This window comes from Papilio polytes, unplaced genomic scaffold (assembly GCF_000836215.1).
Source record: "Papilio polytes unplaced genomic scaffold, Ppol_1.0 DF821289.1, whole genome shotgun sequence".
Taxonomy (NCBI): Eukaryota; Metazoa; Arthropoda; class Insecta; order Lepidoptera; family Papilionidae; genus Papilio; species Papilio polytes.
The window spans coordinates 4765503-4782676 of NW_013527915.1; the positions used below are offsets into that span (position 1 = coordinate 4765503).

The 17174-nt window shown below is 36.9% G+C and overlaps 2 protein-coding genes across 5 annotated transcripts in view; one reads left to right on the plus strand and one right to left on the minus strand.

Annotated features, from left to right (window-relative positions):
* The first annotated feature begins 84 nt into the window (after window positions 1-84).
* On the plus strand, window positions 85-9721 carry LOC106109288 (spatacsin). The gene is made up of 14 exons (XM_013290726.1): window positions 85-619; window positions 696-1110; window positions 1495-3368; window positions 3453-3623; window positions 3890-4081; window positions 4157-4439; window positions 4504-5430; window positions 5512-5669; window positions 5942-6103; window positions 6274-6810; window positions 7227-7424; window positions 7763-8271; window positions 8703-8873; window positions 9354-9721. The coding sequence occupies exons 1-14, from the start codon at window positions 443-445 to the stop codon at window positions 9424-9426; spliced, it is 5847 nt and encodes a 1948-aa protein (XP_013146180.1). The 5' UTR covers window positions 85-442; the 3' UTR covers window positions 9427-9721.
* A 403-nt stretch (window positions 9722-10124) lies between these two features.
* The window catches only part of LOC106109354 (sn1-specific diacylglycerol lipase beta), a 50608-nt gene continuing 43558 nt past the window's right edge, over window positions 10125-17174 (minus strand). For 3 of the 4 annotated variants that reach the window (XM_013290820.1, XM_013290822.1, XM_013290823.1), the window contains 9 exons: window positions 16686-17001; window positions 16410-16533; window positions 16157-16280; window positions 15848-15973; window positions 15538-15630; window positions 14923-15077; window positions 14330-14482; window positions 13189-13301; window positions 10125-12423 (listed from right to left, as the gene is read on the minus strand). In XM_013290820.1, coding sequence (XP_013146274.1) covers window positions 12249-12423; window positions 13189-13301; window positions 14330-14482; window positions 14923-15077; window positions 15538-15630; window positions 15848-15973; window positions 16157-16280; window positions 16410-16533; window positions 16686-17001 — 1379 coding nt within the window. In that variant the 3' untranslated portion in view covers window positions 10125-12248. The remainder of the gene's footprint in view (window positions 12424-13188; window positions 13302-14329; window positions 14483-14922; window positions 15078-15537; window positions 15631-15847; window positions 15974-16156; window positions 16281-16409; window positions 16534-16685; window positions 17002-17174) is intronic. The other variant, XM_013290821.1, reaches the window with a different exon arrangement.

The following is a 17174-nucleotide window of genomic DNA, read 5'->3' on the forward strand; positions in this document are numbered from 1 at the left end:
AACTTATTAAGTGTTGCTTGCTATAAAAAGCATCCATACCGTCCATGCCCATAAACAATTCTACCCTATCAGCATCAGCTGTCAGTTGTCAATGTCAAACGAAATAAACTTGAAAACACTAGTTTTTATTGCGGTTGGACCTGCAAAATTTTACTAATTTAATATCTTGAAATTAAACATAATTCAGTGTGATGTGATAACGTAAAAATAGCAATAGTTAAATAAAAACGTCGTTACTAATCAATCGTATATTTTGGACTTTGACCAACTTATGTATCGAACATGCAATAAATTCAGTCATCAGCGAAGTGTACAAACAAACGTGACGTTTTGGCTCATTATAATAATGTTTTCGTTATTGTATGGTTGTTTCTTTGTCTTGGTCACAGTGTAAAATGTTTGTATTGACTCGGACCTGTAGGTCGTAAACAATTAGTGAAAAATGGAAGGATTAACACAAAATGAAAAAATAATTTGGTCATGTTGGGAAGAGAAGTCACCGAGAGATGTAGTCAGGGAAGCGGCCGCGAAAGGCACTCATATTGATTTAGCTATTCAGTATTTAATGCAAAAAAATTCTTGGACTGAATCTTCATCAAGAGAGTGGTTCTTAGCTGAGGTATTTATTGATCTCCTAAATTGCATGTTCATCTAATTATTTAAGTTTCGCAGTTAAATTATTACTGTTTAAACAGGTTAAGACATGGACTATTCAGTTACTTCTACGAAAGCAAATCTTTAAAGTGCTACATGTCTTGAATAAAGTCAACATTAACCCTGAGGATCACCTAATGACACTGGCAGCCACCTCCTCAAACATTGAATATAGAGATTTCATTGTTGAACACTTGGAAAAACTATCAAAAGATATTAAAACCGAAAATTTGGATAAGTGGTTGAATTTCAAAAGGCATTGGAATTTACTCAGATATTTAGAAAGGTCTTTTGAAGTTGATGGAACATTTAAGCAGAATAAAGTGTTTGGTGAAGGAAATGATAGGGTTTTTGTCAATGAGAGTGAGATCAAAGCTCTTACTGTTGAAGATATTGAAAAGTATCCATCACATTGGAAATGTAAAATAGCAACTACATTGTTCTTTAACACATTTGGTAAGCAGATTTAATTTTTTATGAAACAATATGAAAATTTCATTTTATACTGTTCAATGTAATTTTTAACATCATCCAAAAAGGATTATCTAAAATTTTTCATAATAATTGTATGTTTTGAGATGTCTGATGTTTTTATTTAGTATTCAATTTATTGTACTAACAATATTGCAAAGTTTACATTTTCTGATAACCAAGACATGCTTGATTGGACATACAATTATCAATATTTTACTTAACTGTAAATAAAAGTGACAGAAAGCATTAACAACATTTAAGTTGGATGTTTATAAAAAATATTTGTACTTTTTTGTGTTCTGGGTTTTACTAAAACATTTTCATAATAATTCTGTAATTAAACCAGGGTTTTAATTATTTTTTTAGAATACTCACTACTGGACTTCTCATCCCCCCAACAAATGTGGATTCATCTTTTGGAAAGAAACAAGGCAATGGTATTAGTTCGTTGGATAAACGTCCAAACATCAGAGGTTGTTCGAGATATGAATGCAAGATATAATTTTTTTATAAATGAAAATTTTGTTAATAAACTTTTAAATGTGGATACAAAAGGATTTAGCAGTGAAGTGCTTGCGAATTTGGATAAAATTTTTCGATCTTGGCCGATCACGAATGAAATGATTCAAAATGTTGCAACAAGTAATTGTTTTGCATACACTAAATTGTGTATTTATGACACACTGTGTTCTTATGGCATAGTAAATAATGATGAGCGAAAAAATTTATATGTGATAATTTCCAGACTGGCACGAACACAGAATTTAAAACAAATTGATGATATCTTCACTGAATCTTGTGCAACAATAACTAAACAAGAATTTTACGTCGAATTGGCAAAATATTGTGTAAAAAATAAACTTTATAATGTATTAACTATGTGCGTTGAGGGACATATACTAGATACAGATTTATCAGAAGTCGAACAAGAAGCAAAAGACTGCATTGAGCTGTGGTTATTGTTTAAAAGCATCGAACAGACATCGGATAGACAGAGTCATGTTGTACCTGTATATAAAACGTGTCAGCAAATAGCAAAAAATGATATTGATAATTATATTTCGACTAATCCTTATTTAGTCCTGGGCATGATACTACTCGAGGACGATGCAAATCTATTTGACATATTTTCGAAGCTCGATATTTTACAATTCAAAGACTTCAAATTGCCCAACAAAGGTTACAAACATAAACTTCCACATTTATATAATGTTTATAAGAAATTTGCAGGTGGTTATCAAATGTATGATTCGAAAGATGTTAATGTCTATCAACTGCTCTCCGGATATCGTGGTTTAGATGTATCGAAAATATTTGAATTTCAATTAATTAATCAGAACACGAAGAGTGTACTAGCTGAAAAATCTGACAGGCGTAGTTTGGGTAGTCTGTTGTCTAGTGATGTGGAAGTAAGAAGCGGCATTAAGACATTATCTCAACGATCAGTTGATATGCCAGATTTCGAAAATGAGAAACTGATCAAGCGATACGGATACGTCGCGAAATTAAACCATGTGTACTATTTAAAGCAATACCGTCCTTGTAATGCTAGTCAGGCGTTTGTGGCACAGCAGTATCAGACGTACAATAGATTACAAGAGAAAAGTATAAAAAGCGCTTGCTGTGAAGCTCACGCTCTAGCGTTGCAGAACTGGTCGGACCCAGCGATGGCGGCCTGCGCTGTCTCTTTCGTAGCAATGATAGGCTGCAATCCCTCCAGGTGCAGAGTTCACATGTCCGCAGCCAAAATTATAAAGCAACACTTGATGGTCAATAAAAATTTCTCAGAAGAGAAAGCAAACAAAGTTGTTAATGAATATATGTCTAAACTCATGCAAAGTAACGATCAAGCTGCGAAAGAAATTTTGCAGTATTTAGAAGAAATAACGATTAATAAATTAAAACAGATACAGTCTGAAGATAAATTTGATATGACTCTAGTCTTGTATGAATCTCAAACGATGGTGAAGTTTGCAATACTCCATAATTTGCCGTTACCAGAACTTCAACTTAAGGAGTTTGTTAGGAACAATTCCTGGTTTAACTTTTTGTTATTCGGTGACGTGTTCAGATATCCTCTATCACAAATGCTGCAACTGTCTCAAGATTTTGAGAAGCAATCGTATGCGGAACACTTAAAGTACATAATGTTACACAAAACTACTGAAGAGGACAAAGATTTCAAATCTGTTTCAAGTAACGGTCAGAGAAGATTCTCGAGACTCAGTTCTATGGAAGTGGTAAGTCAATTTTTAAGCGTGTAGCTGTTTATAAAGGATGAGTAAATGCTTCTATTGACGAACATATCTAAATTTTTTTCTTAGAGTCCAACTCAAAATATTTCATTCGAGTTTCCATTGAGTTGGTACATGGGTCGTGAGTTGTGGGAGGTGGCGGCGGCCTGCCACGGGCCCGAGGACCCGCCCGCCGCGCTGCTGCGCGCCGCAGACCTCTGCCGGGAGCCGCTGCTGGTACTCATCGCCAGCTGTTACGAGGTAACTCATGCTTTAGACAACCCAAACACAACAATGATACTCAATGCTCCATAAAGAAATTGTAAATGAAACTTTATATTTTGATACAATAATACGTTTATCAACCCAAATGACTTTCACGGACTTTATGAAGTCGTAATATAAATTTGATGGCCATCATCGTTCACACATTTTAGAGGTTAAAATTATTGCGCAACTAGTACCACAAATTAGGATTTTCACCTCTGGTAGGGTAATAGTATAAGTTTGAAATCTTTTATCAACAGCCAAACTCTGTAGATGTCTTATGGGCGCAATGGGTTCTGGCGTCAATAGGTGTGTCAGAGCGCACGCGCGAGGCGCTGCAGGCTAAGATCTCCCACCGCCCACTCTCTGAACAGTTCCTCGTGGTGGCAGAAGTGTGTCTTGTTGAAGGTTATATCGCCACCCTGCAAGAGTCAATGCTCGTGTTCATGTCGGTAAGATACGTATTCTTTTTTTTTATTTTGAAGCCGGTATAAAAGACTGGTAACTATTATGTTTAATCTTTTCAGGATAGCCCTCTGACATTGCTGACAACGTTCCTACACCGTTGCATCCGTCTGCGTACTTTCGACATGGAAACTTCGAGAACTCTTGGGAACTTCCTACAGCAATGCCAACGCAAGTACAGCTCGGAGTCGGCCGGCATGCCGTGGCACATGTCTAAGGAGATGTTGCAGAAGATCGCCGTTGAGTTAGTCAAGATAGCGCTGAGTTACAGCTTTGATAGTGCTTACCATCAAAGAGAGTTTCTCCGTTGCTTATCTGATGTACAATTTGAAAAAGGGTTGATGGGTAAGATGCCTTTAAAGATTCATCTTCTTAGCCACTGCTTTTTTTAATAACATTCTTTTTTCAGTGCCAACACCAAATTTTAAGACTCTCTTCGAAATCATACAAATATCAATGCAAACATCATTAGTAGTGAATATACAGAAGTTGCTAAGAGACGAATGCGAGAACTATCTCGCAGAGTGTATAAAGATGTATACAGAAAACAAGAATTACGATGTAGCACTAAAAATTGCTAAATTGGCCGCGTTACCTGTAAACGACATACTGCAAGTTGAATGGGCACATAAATATGATATGTTGCATATGAGAGAGACTGAAATCGAGGACAAAGATTTGACAATGTTCATAGCGGAATCCAGCGAAGCGTTCAAGAAAGCTGCAGTTACGTTCACCGCAGCGACAGAGTTCCTCACAAGACACGCCACATCAATAACAGATCCAATACAGAAGTTTTATTCGTACAGAATTATTATGAGCTGGTTTGAAGAGAATCATGAATACGGCAGAAGGAGAGAGGAGATCGAACATTCTATGTGGCACGCCTACTTCAACGTGGAAAACCAAGATAATGTATTCCTGAATAGTTACCATTGTCTCCTGCATTTCGTTCTTACAGGACAGAAAGATAAGACATTGTCTGAAAGTATGGGACAGATGAACGCCAATAAACGGTTTTCGGTAACTCTGCATCAGATAGAGGTAGAATCTGACGTGGGGAATATAGAAGATGTAGTGTTACTAGAAGAGCCGGATATGATAGACTGTTGGAGGAGAGTTGTGAATCAATTATTAGAGTTGAGGTTGTTAGTAGAAGCGTTTCGTTTATCAGCGTTATACGAAACTCCTCCAGAGTATCTGTACAGGACTCCCGTCTGTCCTGTTCAGATAATAAGGACGTGTTTGCGACTGGCCGAGGGCGCGTGCTCGCCGTACGAGCTGCCTCAAGAGCTTCGTTTGGTCATATCATCGCCGCTACAAAATAAACTTACGGGTAAGTGATTATACAAAGATTATTCAGACGAGTTAACAGCTTTAGATGTGCTAGTTTATTTGAATATCCATAATATATCAGTATCGGAGACTTCGGAGACTAGTTTCGAAGAGTTGGTGGTGATCCAAGAGCGTCAGGAGGCAGGTTCTGTGCCGCAGCTGGCGGCGCGCGAGGATGCAGACCGGCTTGCCGCGCTTGACGCGCTCGCCGTGCGCAGCGGACTGTCTCTCGCCAAGCAGGTACTCTGTCTACCCTACTTTATCCTGTCCTCTTAAACATCATATCACCTAAGATTAAAGAGAAAATTGCTATCCAAACTTTATGACAAATCAAAATTTCACATGAGATGTATCAAATGATATCGTTAGTTTAGTACGCCCACTTTTTTTCATCCACTGTGGACCTTTACCGTCATCCTTCTGCAGACTACCTTTTTGCTAAATTGATTTATTTCTATGGAAATATTTTTTTTATGTTTTGAAATTATTTAATCCTACATATTGTTTTCTAGATTGCGAGTTATTTCCGTATAGCATTACAAATTGGACGCGAGTACACTTTCGTGTTGAAATATGAATGTAGTCCTGTGGACTTTATCAACCTGGTGAGCGGCAGGGCGCGCATGTCGCTGGCCAATCTCGTCTTCAGGACATTTAATGTACCTTCCAAACAGGTAAGTTGCAAGTAGACTGCATTAATTACAAGTTTATTGCCAATGTTTCTGTCGTATTTTTAGTAACCATTTATAAATGATCTTTATCAAAAAAATATGCAGAACATCTTACTACTTTTTAGAAAACCAAAATTTTTGAAATATGTTCTTAAAATAATTATTACAAATAGGTTGCTGAATATCTCTGTTTGGAAATGGTTGGCGCGATAATATCGCCACATCTAGTGAAGACATCCACGTTCAGGCAAAAGGAGCACTTCCAGTACACATTATGGGGCTTTGTTCTGAATTCTGATATTGAAATGTTTCTAAACATGAGACCTGACGCTTGCAGTCACATAGGAAGGCTGATTCTCGATCATTTGATAGCCTTCCAAAAGATTTATAAAGCTACGACCACATTTAAAATACCAGAAAACACTTTAGACGACAGTTGTTTAGATTTGGAAACGTTAATAGACGAAGAATACCAGCATGTTGAGAATGATGAAGTGGAATCAGTTTTAACCGAAGAAGGTACTTTATTATCAGCTGAGACTGAGTCCGTATACTCAGTGTCGACTGTGTACACAGTCGGTAACAAGCTGACAAGAGACACCAGAAGGAATCTCTTCGATGCAATATCCCGGAGTAATGTTCACGTAAGATACGAAGTGAAATCAAATATAAGGAAGATAACTAAAGGCGCCAAACTATCAACGAAACAGGTATGTGATGCTATTATATTTTTAACTAGTTTTATAGTGTTTCGTTTTTAAGTAGTTTTAAAGAAGGGGCAAAAGGGTTTACATGATAAGGAGACAGAGGGCCCTAGACTTCACCAGGTCATTGGTTGATAACGCGCATAAAACAAACTTAACCAAATTAAAACATATTTTTTATATTTCTTGATAACGTATATACATATATACGATAATAAAATGTATTGTAAATCTTTTTTTTTAATTTTCAAGGATGATTCTGGTCTTAAAGTGATTTTCACTAGTTCTGTCTTTCATACGGTTATATAATATAACCGTATATTTTAAGGACTTCACTAAAGTATCGTATATTATCAAAAAGTTGTGTTCAGACACGATTGCGGCTGTTCACGAAGTAGTCGTTAGTGTTAGTGTTTAAATAGGTGAACATAATCTGCATCGAGCTGCTGGTGGTGGGTCACGAGTGTTTCTCGGGCGCGTGCGACACGGAGGGCGTGGCGGTGTCGCTGCGCTCGGCGCAGGCGCTGGCGGCGCGGCTGCTGGCGGCGCGCGCCTGGCGCCTCATGGTGCGTCTGCTCACCGGCCTGGCGCGCTACACAGAGTGCGCCTACATATTCCAGGTCCTTCTTGTTCTGTCTAGGTCATACTTTTAATAGGAAGTTTTAGCAGAATATATGTTCGTCAAAATAAATTTCATGAATAAAATCGAGATTCTGACCATTTTTTCGTCGCCCCGTCGTCTTCCGTGGCGGCTGGAGATGGTGGTAGTTTTTAGTGGTCTAATTTAACTTGGATAATCTGTTCGACTCGTTTAACTTTAACTATGCAATATTAAAGTAATTTAAGTTAGAACTTGTTATTATTGCATTGGGTTTGTGATTTCTACATACGAGTATCTAAGATCGGTATGTTTTTGTCTCATGTTAAACATATCTTTATTTTTTTAATGAAATACCAGGCTCTGCGTGACAACCACCAGTTCGAGTACCTTTTAGGTCAGTTCGACTACATGCTGGGCCAGCAGCCGGACAGGATCGCCGCCTTCAAGCACGGCCTCCTCGACTTCCTGAAGACGCACTGCCCCGGGGATACTGACGCGTACATCATGGTGGCTCTCCACTTCAACATGTACTCCGAAGCCGCAGACGTTAAAAGACGACAGGCGTTGAACCTCATAGATGATTTAGAGAAGATAGCGGATGAAGTTCGACCGAAGAAGACTCAGCCGACGTGGGTGATGATACATGACAATGTGTCGACTAGAACTCTGCTCGATACAGCATTGAACCACTGCACGGACGCCGCGGAGCTGTACCTGCAGGGAGGCTGCACGGGCTTCGCGGGGGAGATGGCCAGCCTGGCGCAGCAGGTCGCGCTGCAGACCGCGCTGCTCGGCGCCTCGCCCACCAGGCTCATACTGAACAGGACGCCGGAACAGATGTACAATCTAGTCACTGAATATTTGAGGTCAGTTATTTTTTGAATTCAACTTTCAAGTAATAACCATCAATATACACTGATAAAATATCCTTTATAGTTTTTAAACATTTCTTTTAAATATCCTACCAAACAGCAACCCTTTTTAGTTTTACAACAGTCGGTAAACAAATCTTCACCTGCGACCAAATTATAGTGTTTAAGTGGATGTTGAAAATATGTGTTTTCATTAAGCCTGTTATTAAAATGGTTTATTTCCATTGAATTCTATTAAATACTAGTTAGTACCCACGACTCCGTCCGTGCAAATGAAATAAAAAAAAATAATTAGTATCTTACGTGTGACAGACTATGTCCAAATTACAGGGAAATCCATTTGAAAAACAAATTAAATAATCACTTAGGGTGGGCTCCGATCTCCTCAGTGGGGATGTGAGGTGGTGATGATGATTTGTGTGTAGTTTCATGGAGGGGCTGGTGCTGTGGTGCGGGGCTGGGGGCGGAGGCGGGGGCGGGGGCGGGGGTGCGGCGTGGCGCGAGCTGGCGTACCGGCGCGCGCTCACCCACGACCAGCCCTACTTGCGCGACATGGCCGCCTACAGGCCGGACGTCGCGCACGACTTCCTGCACAGGTAACATTATGCAAAGCTTTTAATAGGTAACCCGCATTGATATTCGTTATGCACAGCTCGTTTATCTCCCCTCCTCCTTATTTTTAAAATATTAGTGGATTTCGTTATTAACACCTAGTTTACCCCCCTCTCTTTTCTATGCCTACTCAAACTTATATATGTGTTTTTTTTTAATTAACAGTTTTTTGTAATTAACTAATATTTCCCTTATTCATTCCAAATAATCTCTTGGCTTGTGCTAGAATATACGGCAATAATCAAATGGCAGGATTTGTACCCTCTGCCTCAAGATCGGTAGTCCGTACCCCAAACCATTAGGCTATTGGCGCTTTAGTTTAGATGGATGGATTTTTGTTAGAGTTTATAACCTAAACTACTGAACGGATTTTAATGAAACTTGCTTTTGTTTTTTCATTTATTTTACGTGCACGGAATCGCGCGCGAATGGTAATAGGTTATATTTGTTTATTTCATTGAAAGATACAAAACGGAGAAGAAAAAAACCCCTGCCTCTCAAGCTGCTATGACGGAACTTCGCAATCTATTGAGATGATTACTTTTAATTTGTTCGTAGACGACTAGATCTCAGTATAATCTTTTTTTTTTAAATAACTAGCATCCCAAAACCTTGTTATCGTAGTTTTAATTGGTAATATAAAATGGCTCTTGCGTATATAGTTGTAAGTAAAAAATCGTTTTTTTTATCGTTGTATTCTCTCAATTAAATTTTGCTTTATAACCGGTTTTAATGTTTATAAATGTTAACTAATATTTTATTGCATGCATATTCTCTATATTGCAGTTATCTGTAAGTCGCTGTGATATTGAACTGACTGTATTTTTATAAATTGTTGTAATAAATGAATTTATAAATCAACATTGATGTTTTAATATACCCGTTTGTTTTGCGTTATTTCTAAACTAAACTATCGCACACTTGTCTCGCTTTGATTGCTACAAGTTTATATGGCACTACTCGATTTTTAGTTGTGCAACTAAACAGTTGACTTGACTGTGACATTCGACAATCGAACAGTCGTGCGATAGTTTAGTCAAAGATGTGAGGAACGCTGTGGAAAAAAATTACATGATATCACATTTATTGGTACTTAGTAAATTTTTTTTATTCATGAAGTGTCATGGAAATACGTAAGTATATATTTTTAATTAAGGTGTGTTGGTAATAGAAATTCATACTTACGCGTAAAACCGATAAATAAACTAGGAAGGGAGAATAATAAATAGCTTTTCTTAAAATGCAATTTTAATATAAATTAACATAAACCCAACACAGGACATTGGTTATCATACATAGAGATTATAAAGCCCTAATTTAGGGTACAAGTAAAAAGAACCTCAGTTCTTCAAATACTCGAACGAATTTTTTTCCTTTACGAAAATATTTTTCATAGAAATTAAGTACCAGTTTCATAGTTTACAAAATACTGGATACAAACTACGTAGTTTTTTATACAATAATATATTTTTCATGATTTAAAAATTTAACAAAAAGTCAATAAATAATTTAAAAATAAAAACACCCTCAAGATTTTTAGGCTTTATAAGTTTAAAAAACCCAAAGTTAGAGTTTTCACAATATTTCAGGTCTATTTTGACATCTAAACTAAATAATTTATGGCTACAGCTACATTAAAAGTTATAAAGTGTACTTGGAATATAAACTTGGATACAAACTTTACATTTTTATTGTACCTTTTGGTATCAAAACAATAACGAACATTAACATATACACTTATGTCAAAACTGACCTAATATTTTGTGACTACTCTACTTAGGTTTAATAAATATCAATAACAAAAATAGTAAAATAACGTAATACGTTCAAAAATACAAACAAGGCACCATATCAAACTCACACTAAACTGAGGTTAGGACGAAAATAACTTGGAATGTTCATTACCTAATTTAAGGTAAATGCTATTTTAAAATTTCTTACAATAGATAATATTGGAATAAATATATAAAACATTTTTTAGCATATTACTGTTAAAATGTCATTAAAATGGTAAAGTAATTAGTAATTTAGCTTATTGTTCCCGAGATTTAAATGTACAGAATCCGTGTGTCCAATATCGAAGTATAGTGAAAACTACGTGAGTGAAATAGCTCTGAGCCGGCTCAAACATTCAGATCAAAAAAATTGATCCGTTCAACGACTAAATTGTCAACTCACTAACGCTAACACGATCTATAATGCAGGTACAAATTAAGCTGAGCTGTGAGCCGCTTCACTGATTTGCTTCACACTTGAGTACAGATCATCAATTTTATTGCAAATTAATTCTCATATACTCATTATTTAATTAACTCAGTAGTCTCGTATTAGTATAGCTATATGCATGAAATAACGTGAAAGAGCTATACAAGAAAAAATCTTTCTGTTTCAAGCGTGTGTAAAATTTATATAATTTGAGTTTATAAGTAATCGCATACATTTTTATTTTTCTCTAAATATTTGGACACACGGCAAGTTTATAATTCTACTATAATATTATTTTATTACATCTTGTTTCTAGGACTGAAAATAGATATCGTTATAACCTATAATTTGTATTTCCTATATAATTGACTCCGGTAACGCGGTATCCTATTCTACACTAGTTATTGTACTTAACAGTATTTTACAATACTTAATATTGCAAGATTCTTAAAAACGGTCATGATACGTAAATTGCTTTTTTATTGAGCAAAATAATTAGTTAACAGCTAAGTCAACACTACGCTTTAGTTAATCTTGCCTTTTCTTCTATCATAAGATTCATCCCTTTTATTCTCTTTGAGAAAATAGAGATAAATATATGGTTAGATGAATAGGCGAGGACCAAAAAGCGTACTGGTGCAGATATAGTTAATGAGTGCCTTTCATTTGATGAATTGTTGAACAGAAAAGCATGTCGTAATTAAAAAATTATCATCACATTGTAAATTAAACTAAAAGGCCGTCACGGTTCCTCTGAAACGCCAACGTTTTCGTCAACTTATCTTATATTTACACAGATTCAAAACCACAGACTATATAAAGTTTTATCAAACATCCATAAACATTTCACTTATTTAACATTTCTCATTAATATTCTCATTCTTAGCTTCATCACAGTCTTTGTACATCACTTATATCTATGAATGTCAAATCCTATAGGAAGGTCGTTACTTAGATATTTACAATACAAATTAATATCAGATTATTTACAAAAAGATTCATAAAATGTCAACCAGTTTAGACTGTCATGAATCAGCTCTAATTACAAAAATACAGAGATTTCTCGTTCTTTTAAAATAGTCGATTAATTTGTGAAACATTAATCGCAGATTGAGGTTTTAACTACAGTTTACTTAACTAAGTTGTAAGGAGAATTAGACGACGTGCGTGACCCTGTAGGAGTGTCGCTCGTCGAGTACTGTCTGCATGGTGCGGTGCACGTTCTCCGGGAGGTGGTCCAGCAGCATCCGCGGCATTACTTGCAGCTCCATGAAGTCCTCCGCGCATGCCCAACGCATCTCGTACGTAGGCTCCTGAGTACGCACCTTCCTGCACACAATTAGAACTAGCTATAAATTCCGATGTAAAAAATGTAGTTTTTTTATTGTCTTTTAAAGAATCAAAAGCAACGCAGTAAAACGTTATCTTTTATTATTGTTAAGTTAAAATTGAATTCAACATTTATTGCAAACTACATTGATGTCGTTTTCTCTGTGTTGGTTCTCTCAGTGCAATAAAAATTAATACAGATCTCCCTTAGTGACCAAATAACTGAGAACAACAGATAGTCTTTTTATCGTATCATCATCATCATCATCATCATCACCAGCTCACTATACGTCCCCACCAAGGGGCTCGGAGCCTACCCTAATAAGGGGTGACTAGGCCATAGTCAACCACGCTGGCCAAGTGCGGGTTGGTTGACTTCACACATAGCTTTGAATTTCTTCGCCGATATGTGCAGGTTGCATCACGATGTTTTCCTTCACCGTAAGAACGTCGGGTAAACTATGCACATATGAAAATTCGAAAAAGTCGAAAATCACATTGGTACATGGCGGGATTCGAACCCAAGACCTGTAGATTACAAGTCAAGTGTTCAAACCACTGAGCCACCGACGCTCTCGCGACGCTTTTTATCGTATACATGTTAATAATTTACCTCGCTTCATCTTCTTCATTCCTTTGATTAGACATGGAAATTTCATTACAATTTCTTTATACTCTCATTATACAGAGTAGAAAAATAAAAATGTATAAGTACAGGATCTTAAATGTATTTTGTTTAGTATTGAAGTATTATAAATGACTTACTTCTCAATGCCCATGCGCTTTCGTCTGACGATATGCAGGATACGACCAGCGGTGAACAGCCGCGCTGACGAGAAGCGGCGCGCGAACACATTCCGCGACACTAGCGCCGCCTCCTGGTTGTACAACTGCATTTATACACCATGACCGTAAAATGGATTTTACAATTACATCTTTAGTAATAAAATCAATAAGATGGATATATCTCTACTCTCTACAAATATAATAAAGCGTAAACACACTACTTTGTGGCGTAGGATGCCAGCAATCACAGCATTAGGCTATATATTTTCACGCTATTAAACTTAGCGGTAAATAATTGAAAAAAAAAACCCTCATGTGGGAAAGGGATCATAAATTTAAAGCTGCCAACATTAAAGAACGAAAGTTTTTATGGTAACAGTAACTTTGACATTTGCAATGGAGAATTTCATAAATAATACATTGATATAAATAAGTTATGGTAAACACTTTGATTAAATACTCAATTAACACTTTTTACAACTTAATTACAAATATCAATAACAATTTAGCATAATTTTAGCATTACAATTACAAACACCTTTGCATGTGAAAATGGTTATTTTGCGATGTGAATATGATATTAATTACAATTGAAATTTAAAAGTTACATGCACAGATGATAATGATCTAAACATCAAACGATATTAACCAAACTAAATACTGGAGATAAGAACAAAAAAATTACAAAGAAAAAAAGCAAATGAATAACTTTTTATCTGAAGAAGTATTTTGTTCCACACGTTTGTAATGATACTGGTCATCCTTCAGCAGTATGGAACTAGAATTTACAAATTGATAAGATTTTTTAATATTTTTTTAAATGCACAACACAAATTGATAGAATAAAAAGAAAGGTAAAAAAGATCAAACTTAAATCTAAAATTAAAACAACACCTACCTCCATAACATAAAGATATTTCGTGATAAAAGAAATAATAAAGTATTACAAAATGGTCGAAATGTCACGAAACACCTTCACAAAAAAGCACCATGCCAATGAAAAAGAAGCGATGAGACCAATGCGACACGGACGACACGTCACGGCACACGGCACGTGACGTCAAGCGGCACAGCACACAGCACACAGCACACGGCAGCTAGTAGAAAGTGGTGAACTGACAGCACTCACGGTGGAGACGCCCTGCGCCAGCAGCGCGTCGCTGTCGTCCGCCGCGTGTGCTTCCAGCTCCTCCGGCCGCCGCCACGTCGACTCCAGGTCGCGCGCCGGCACGCCGAACAGCGCGTACCCGAACCCGTTCAGCATTATACGGTACTGCCACCAAACATATCTAGTACACGATACTGAAAACCCGCTGTTGGTATTTGCAATTGCATTTTACGAAATCTCACTAAAATTATAAATGCGACAGTTTATATGGATAAACGAATGGATGGTTTGTTAGAAGGTATATCTATAAAGCTTCACGGGTCTCGATGAAATTTGTCACAGATGTAGAATATAATCTGGAAGAACACATAGGATTCTTCCTTTTTTTAATACCGCGCGGACTAAGTTGCAGGAAAAAGCACATAATAGTATTTTTCAATATTTTATGGACTTTGAGCCTTTAAAATATTCGGAAAATACTACAATATATAATTTTGTTACTCTGTACATTGAACTTTCCGATTTTGTATAACTGAAGTCACAATTTAAAGGGAGCTTAGAAACAACATTTCTTCCTATGGAAGCAAAGTTCGTGGCATACGTACCTTGGGCAGTTTAGTGGCGTGTATGGTCTGTATGACCTTGGTGCGCAGGTTTTCAATGCTGTGCACGCTGAGCCTCATCACGAGGTCGTCGCCTACGCCTATCGTCAGCACGAAGCTCTCCGTGAAGCGCGCCGCCTCGCGACTTATTAGACCCGCTGTACGCACAGAAAACGCAACGTAAAACCAACCCTAATTAAATACAAATATTTTATTGGTTTTACAAGCCATAATGTTAAAAAAATTACAGACAGACATACAACCACCTTGTTGTAAACTGCGGGCCCCATGATGTCTTTAGACATATTTACTTCCCGATTCCCACTATTTTATTAACTAAATGAAATATGAACCAATAGATTTGGATATCCAGTAAACTATTTGTTTAGAAAAAAATGTTATCGTAATTAATTGAAAAAAAGTGTTACGGATTTTGAATTCATAAAAGTTTTCGTTAACTAATTATGTCAATTAAAAAATTATATAGTAACAGCAATTAAACAGTATCTAAACGAGGAAGAGATTACTTTGCTTTTATTAATTTTATGTTAATAAATATAAAGAAAAATAATTGTAATTACCTCTGTCGATTAGTACAAAAAGTGTTGTAATGCTTACCCGGTGTTGAAAATGCGAATACTTTTAAATGTGGATATCTGGGCCTTAGTTTTAACGCTACTAATACTGCTACGCCAGCTCCTAGACTATGACCTGGAGAAGGAAAGAACTATGTTATCTATGAATCAGCCAAAAATGCTAAAGCACACTAAATGTAGCGTATATAGCCATTTTCTTTCATTGTTTGTACATTAAAGAGTTTGCGTTAATCTCAGAAACAACGAGTGAGATTTGAAAATATCTTTTTGTATTTTATAGCGTAGTTATTAGATATGATTATAGACTATTCCGCAGTGCAAAGTTACTTTACCTGTAAGTACTAGGTCGTAATGTGGAAACTGTTGGAAGGCGCGGTCGAGCACGGGCATGAGTCGCCTCAACATCTTCGCTGCGCCCATCGACATGCCTTTGTGGGCGGCTGTCTCCTCTGGCAAGCCTGTGATAGAAAAAATACTCTAATTAACGCTTTGTTGTGAGGTTAAGCGATAAATTAATTCAAAGTACACATTAAACATTTTTTCTATAATTTAAATATTCATTACATCAAGTTGTAACCGCTTGATTTTAGGCGATATTATTATAATTTTTATAGTTGGTTCTAATGTCCTTATTTTCTTACCATCAGCCTCAAACTTCTCGGAGCCGGCTGTGAAGTCTGTGAAGATATCTCTCAGAGATATGGAGCCCCGCACCGCCACCACAATGCTCTCCCGCTCGTGGTCCGCTATCACGCAGAATGGAAGCTAAAATTTTCAATATCATTACAAAAATTATAATTATGAAACGTGTACTTATTTTTCGCCCACTACTGTTTCTAAAATCACTTACTGTAATTACTCTGTTTTTGTCTCATACGAGAAAAGTCAACTTACTTCAAAGACGCGATTGTTGAAAGACGCAAAGATAATATCATCGGCGGAGAGCTTCGACATGTACTTGACGCCAGCGAAGTGGCACAAGCAGCAGTTGTCGTCCGTCACTATTGAGTTCTTTGGCCTGAAAACACATTTATATTAGTAATCTCCATCGAATTAAGAACTTCCTAAGTGTAGTTATTTCTGTTACAAAGCAAGAGAAAAGATTTAAAATCTTTAAATTTCGAATCTGCAGTAGAGTTTTATTGGAAAGGTTATCAATGACGTACATACCGACAGCAACAGCAGGTCAAGTGCTTGGCAAGTTTGCAGAATCCGGTGAAGCAATGCCGATATAATACATAAGGCCAGCCGTACGCCGCGATAGACAGCCTCAAATAATGCAGCGCATCTTCAAGGTTCATCCAGGGCGGAGTTTCCGAGAATATTTTATTTATGTCCGTAGTGTATATAGGTTCCTCGTCGTTCAACATTTGGATACGTCTCATTTCTCTTGTCTCACGTTTCTGTCGAACTCGTAATAGTACACAACCCGCCACGACATCCGAAGGAACAAGGTCAGTCGACCTAAATAATGCGCTGAGTAGAGCTAAAACAAAATAAGGAAACTCAAGACAAATCTAATATAAGTTATTTTTCGTTGTTTTGTTTTTGTTTGTGAATGCTAACCCAGTTTATAAGCGAACCATTGACCCGAAAACAAACTCAGTCTATTTCAGATATCAAAATATTTTCGATGTAACCGCGACGTGACTCGAACAC

What these genes read in the sequence shown, in the direction of transcription:
- LOC106109288 (XM_013290726.1), top strand. Translation starts at nt 443, where the DNA reads ATGGAAGGATTAACACAAAATGAAAAAATAATTTGGTCATGTTGGGAA. An exon ending in ATTGTTCTTTAACACATTTG is followed by an intron (nt 1,111 to 1,494) that starts GTAAGCAGATTT and finishes TTATTTTTTTAG; the next exon opens with AATACTCACTACTGGACTTC. An exon ending in GACTGTCTCTCGCCAAGCAG is followed by an intron (nt 5,670 to 5,941) that starts GTACTCTGTCTA and finishes ATTGTTTTCTAG; the next exon opens with ATTGCGAGTTATTTCCGTAT.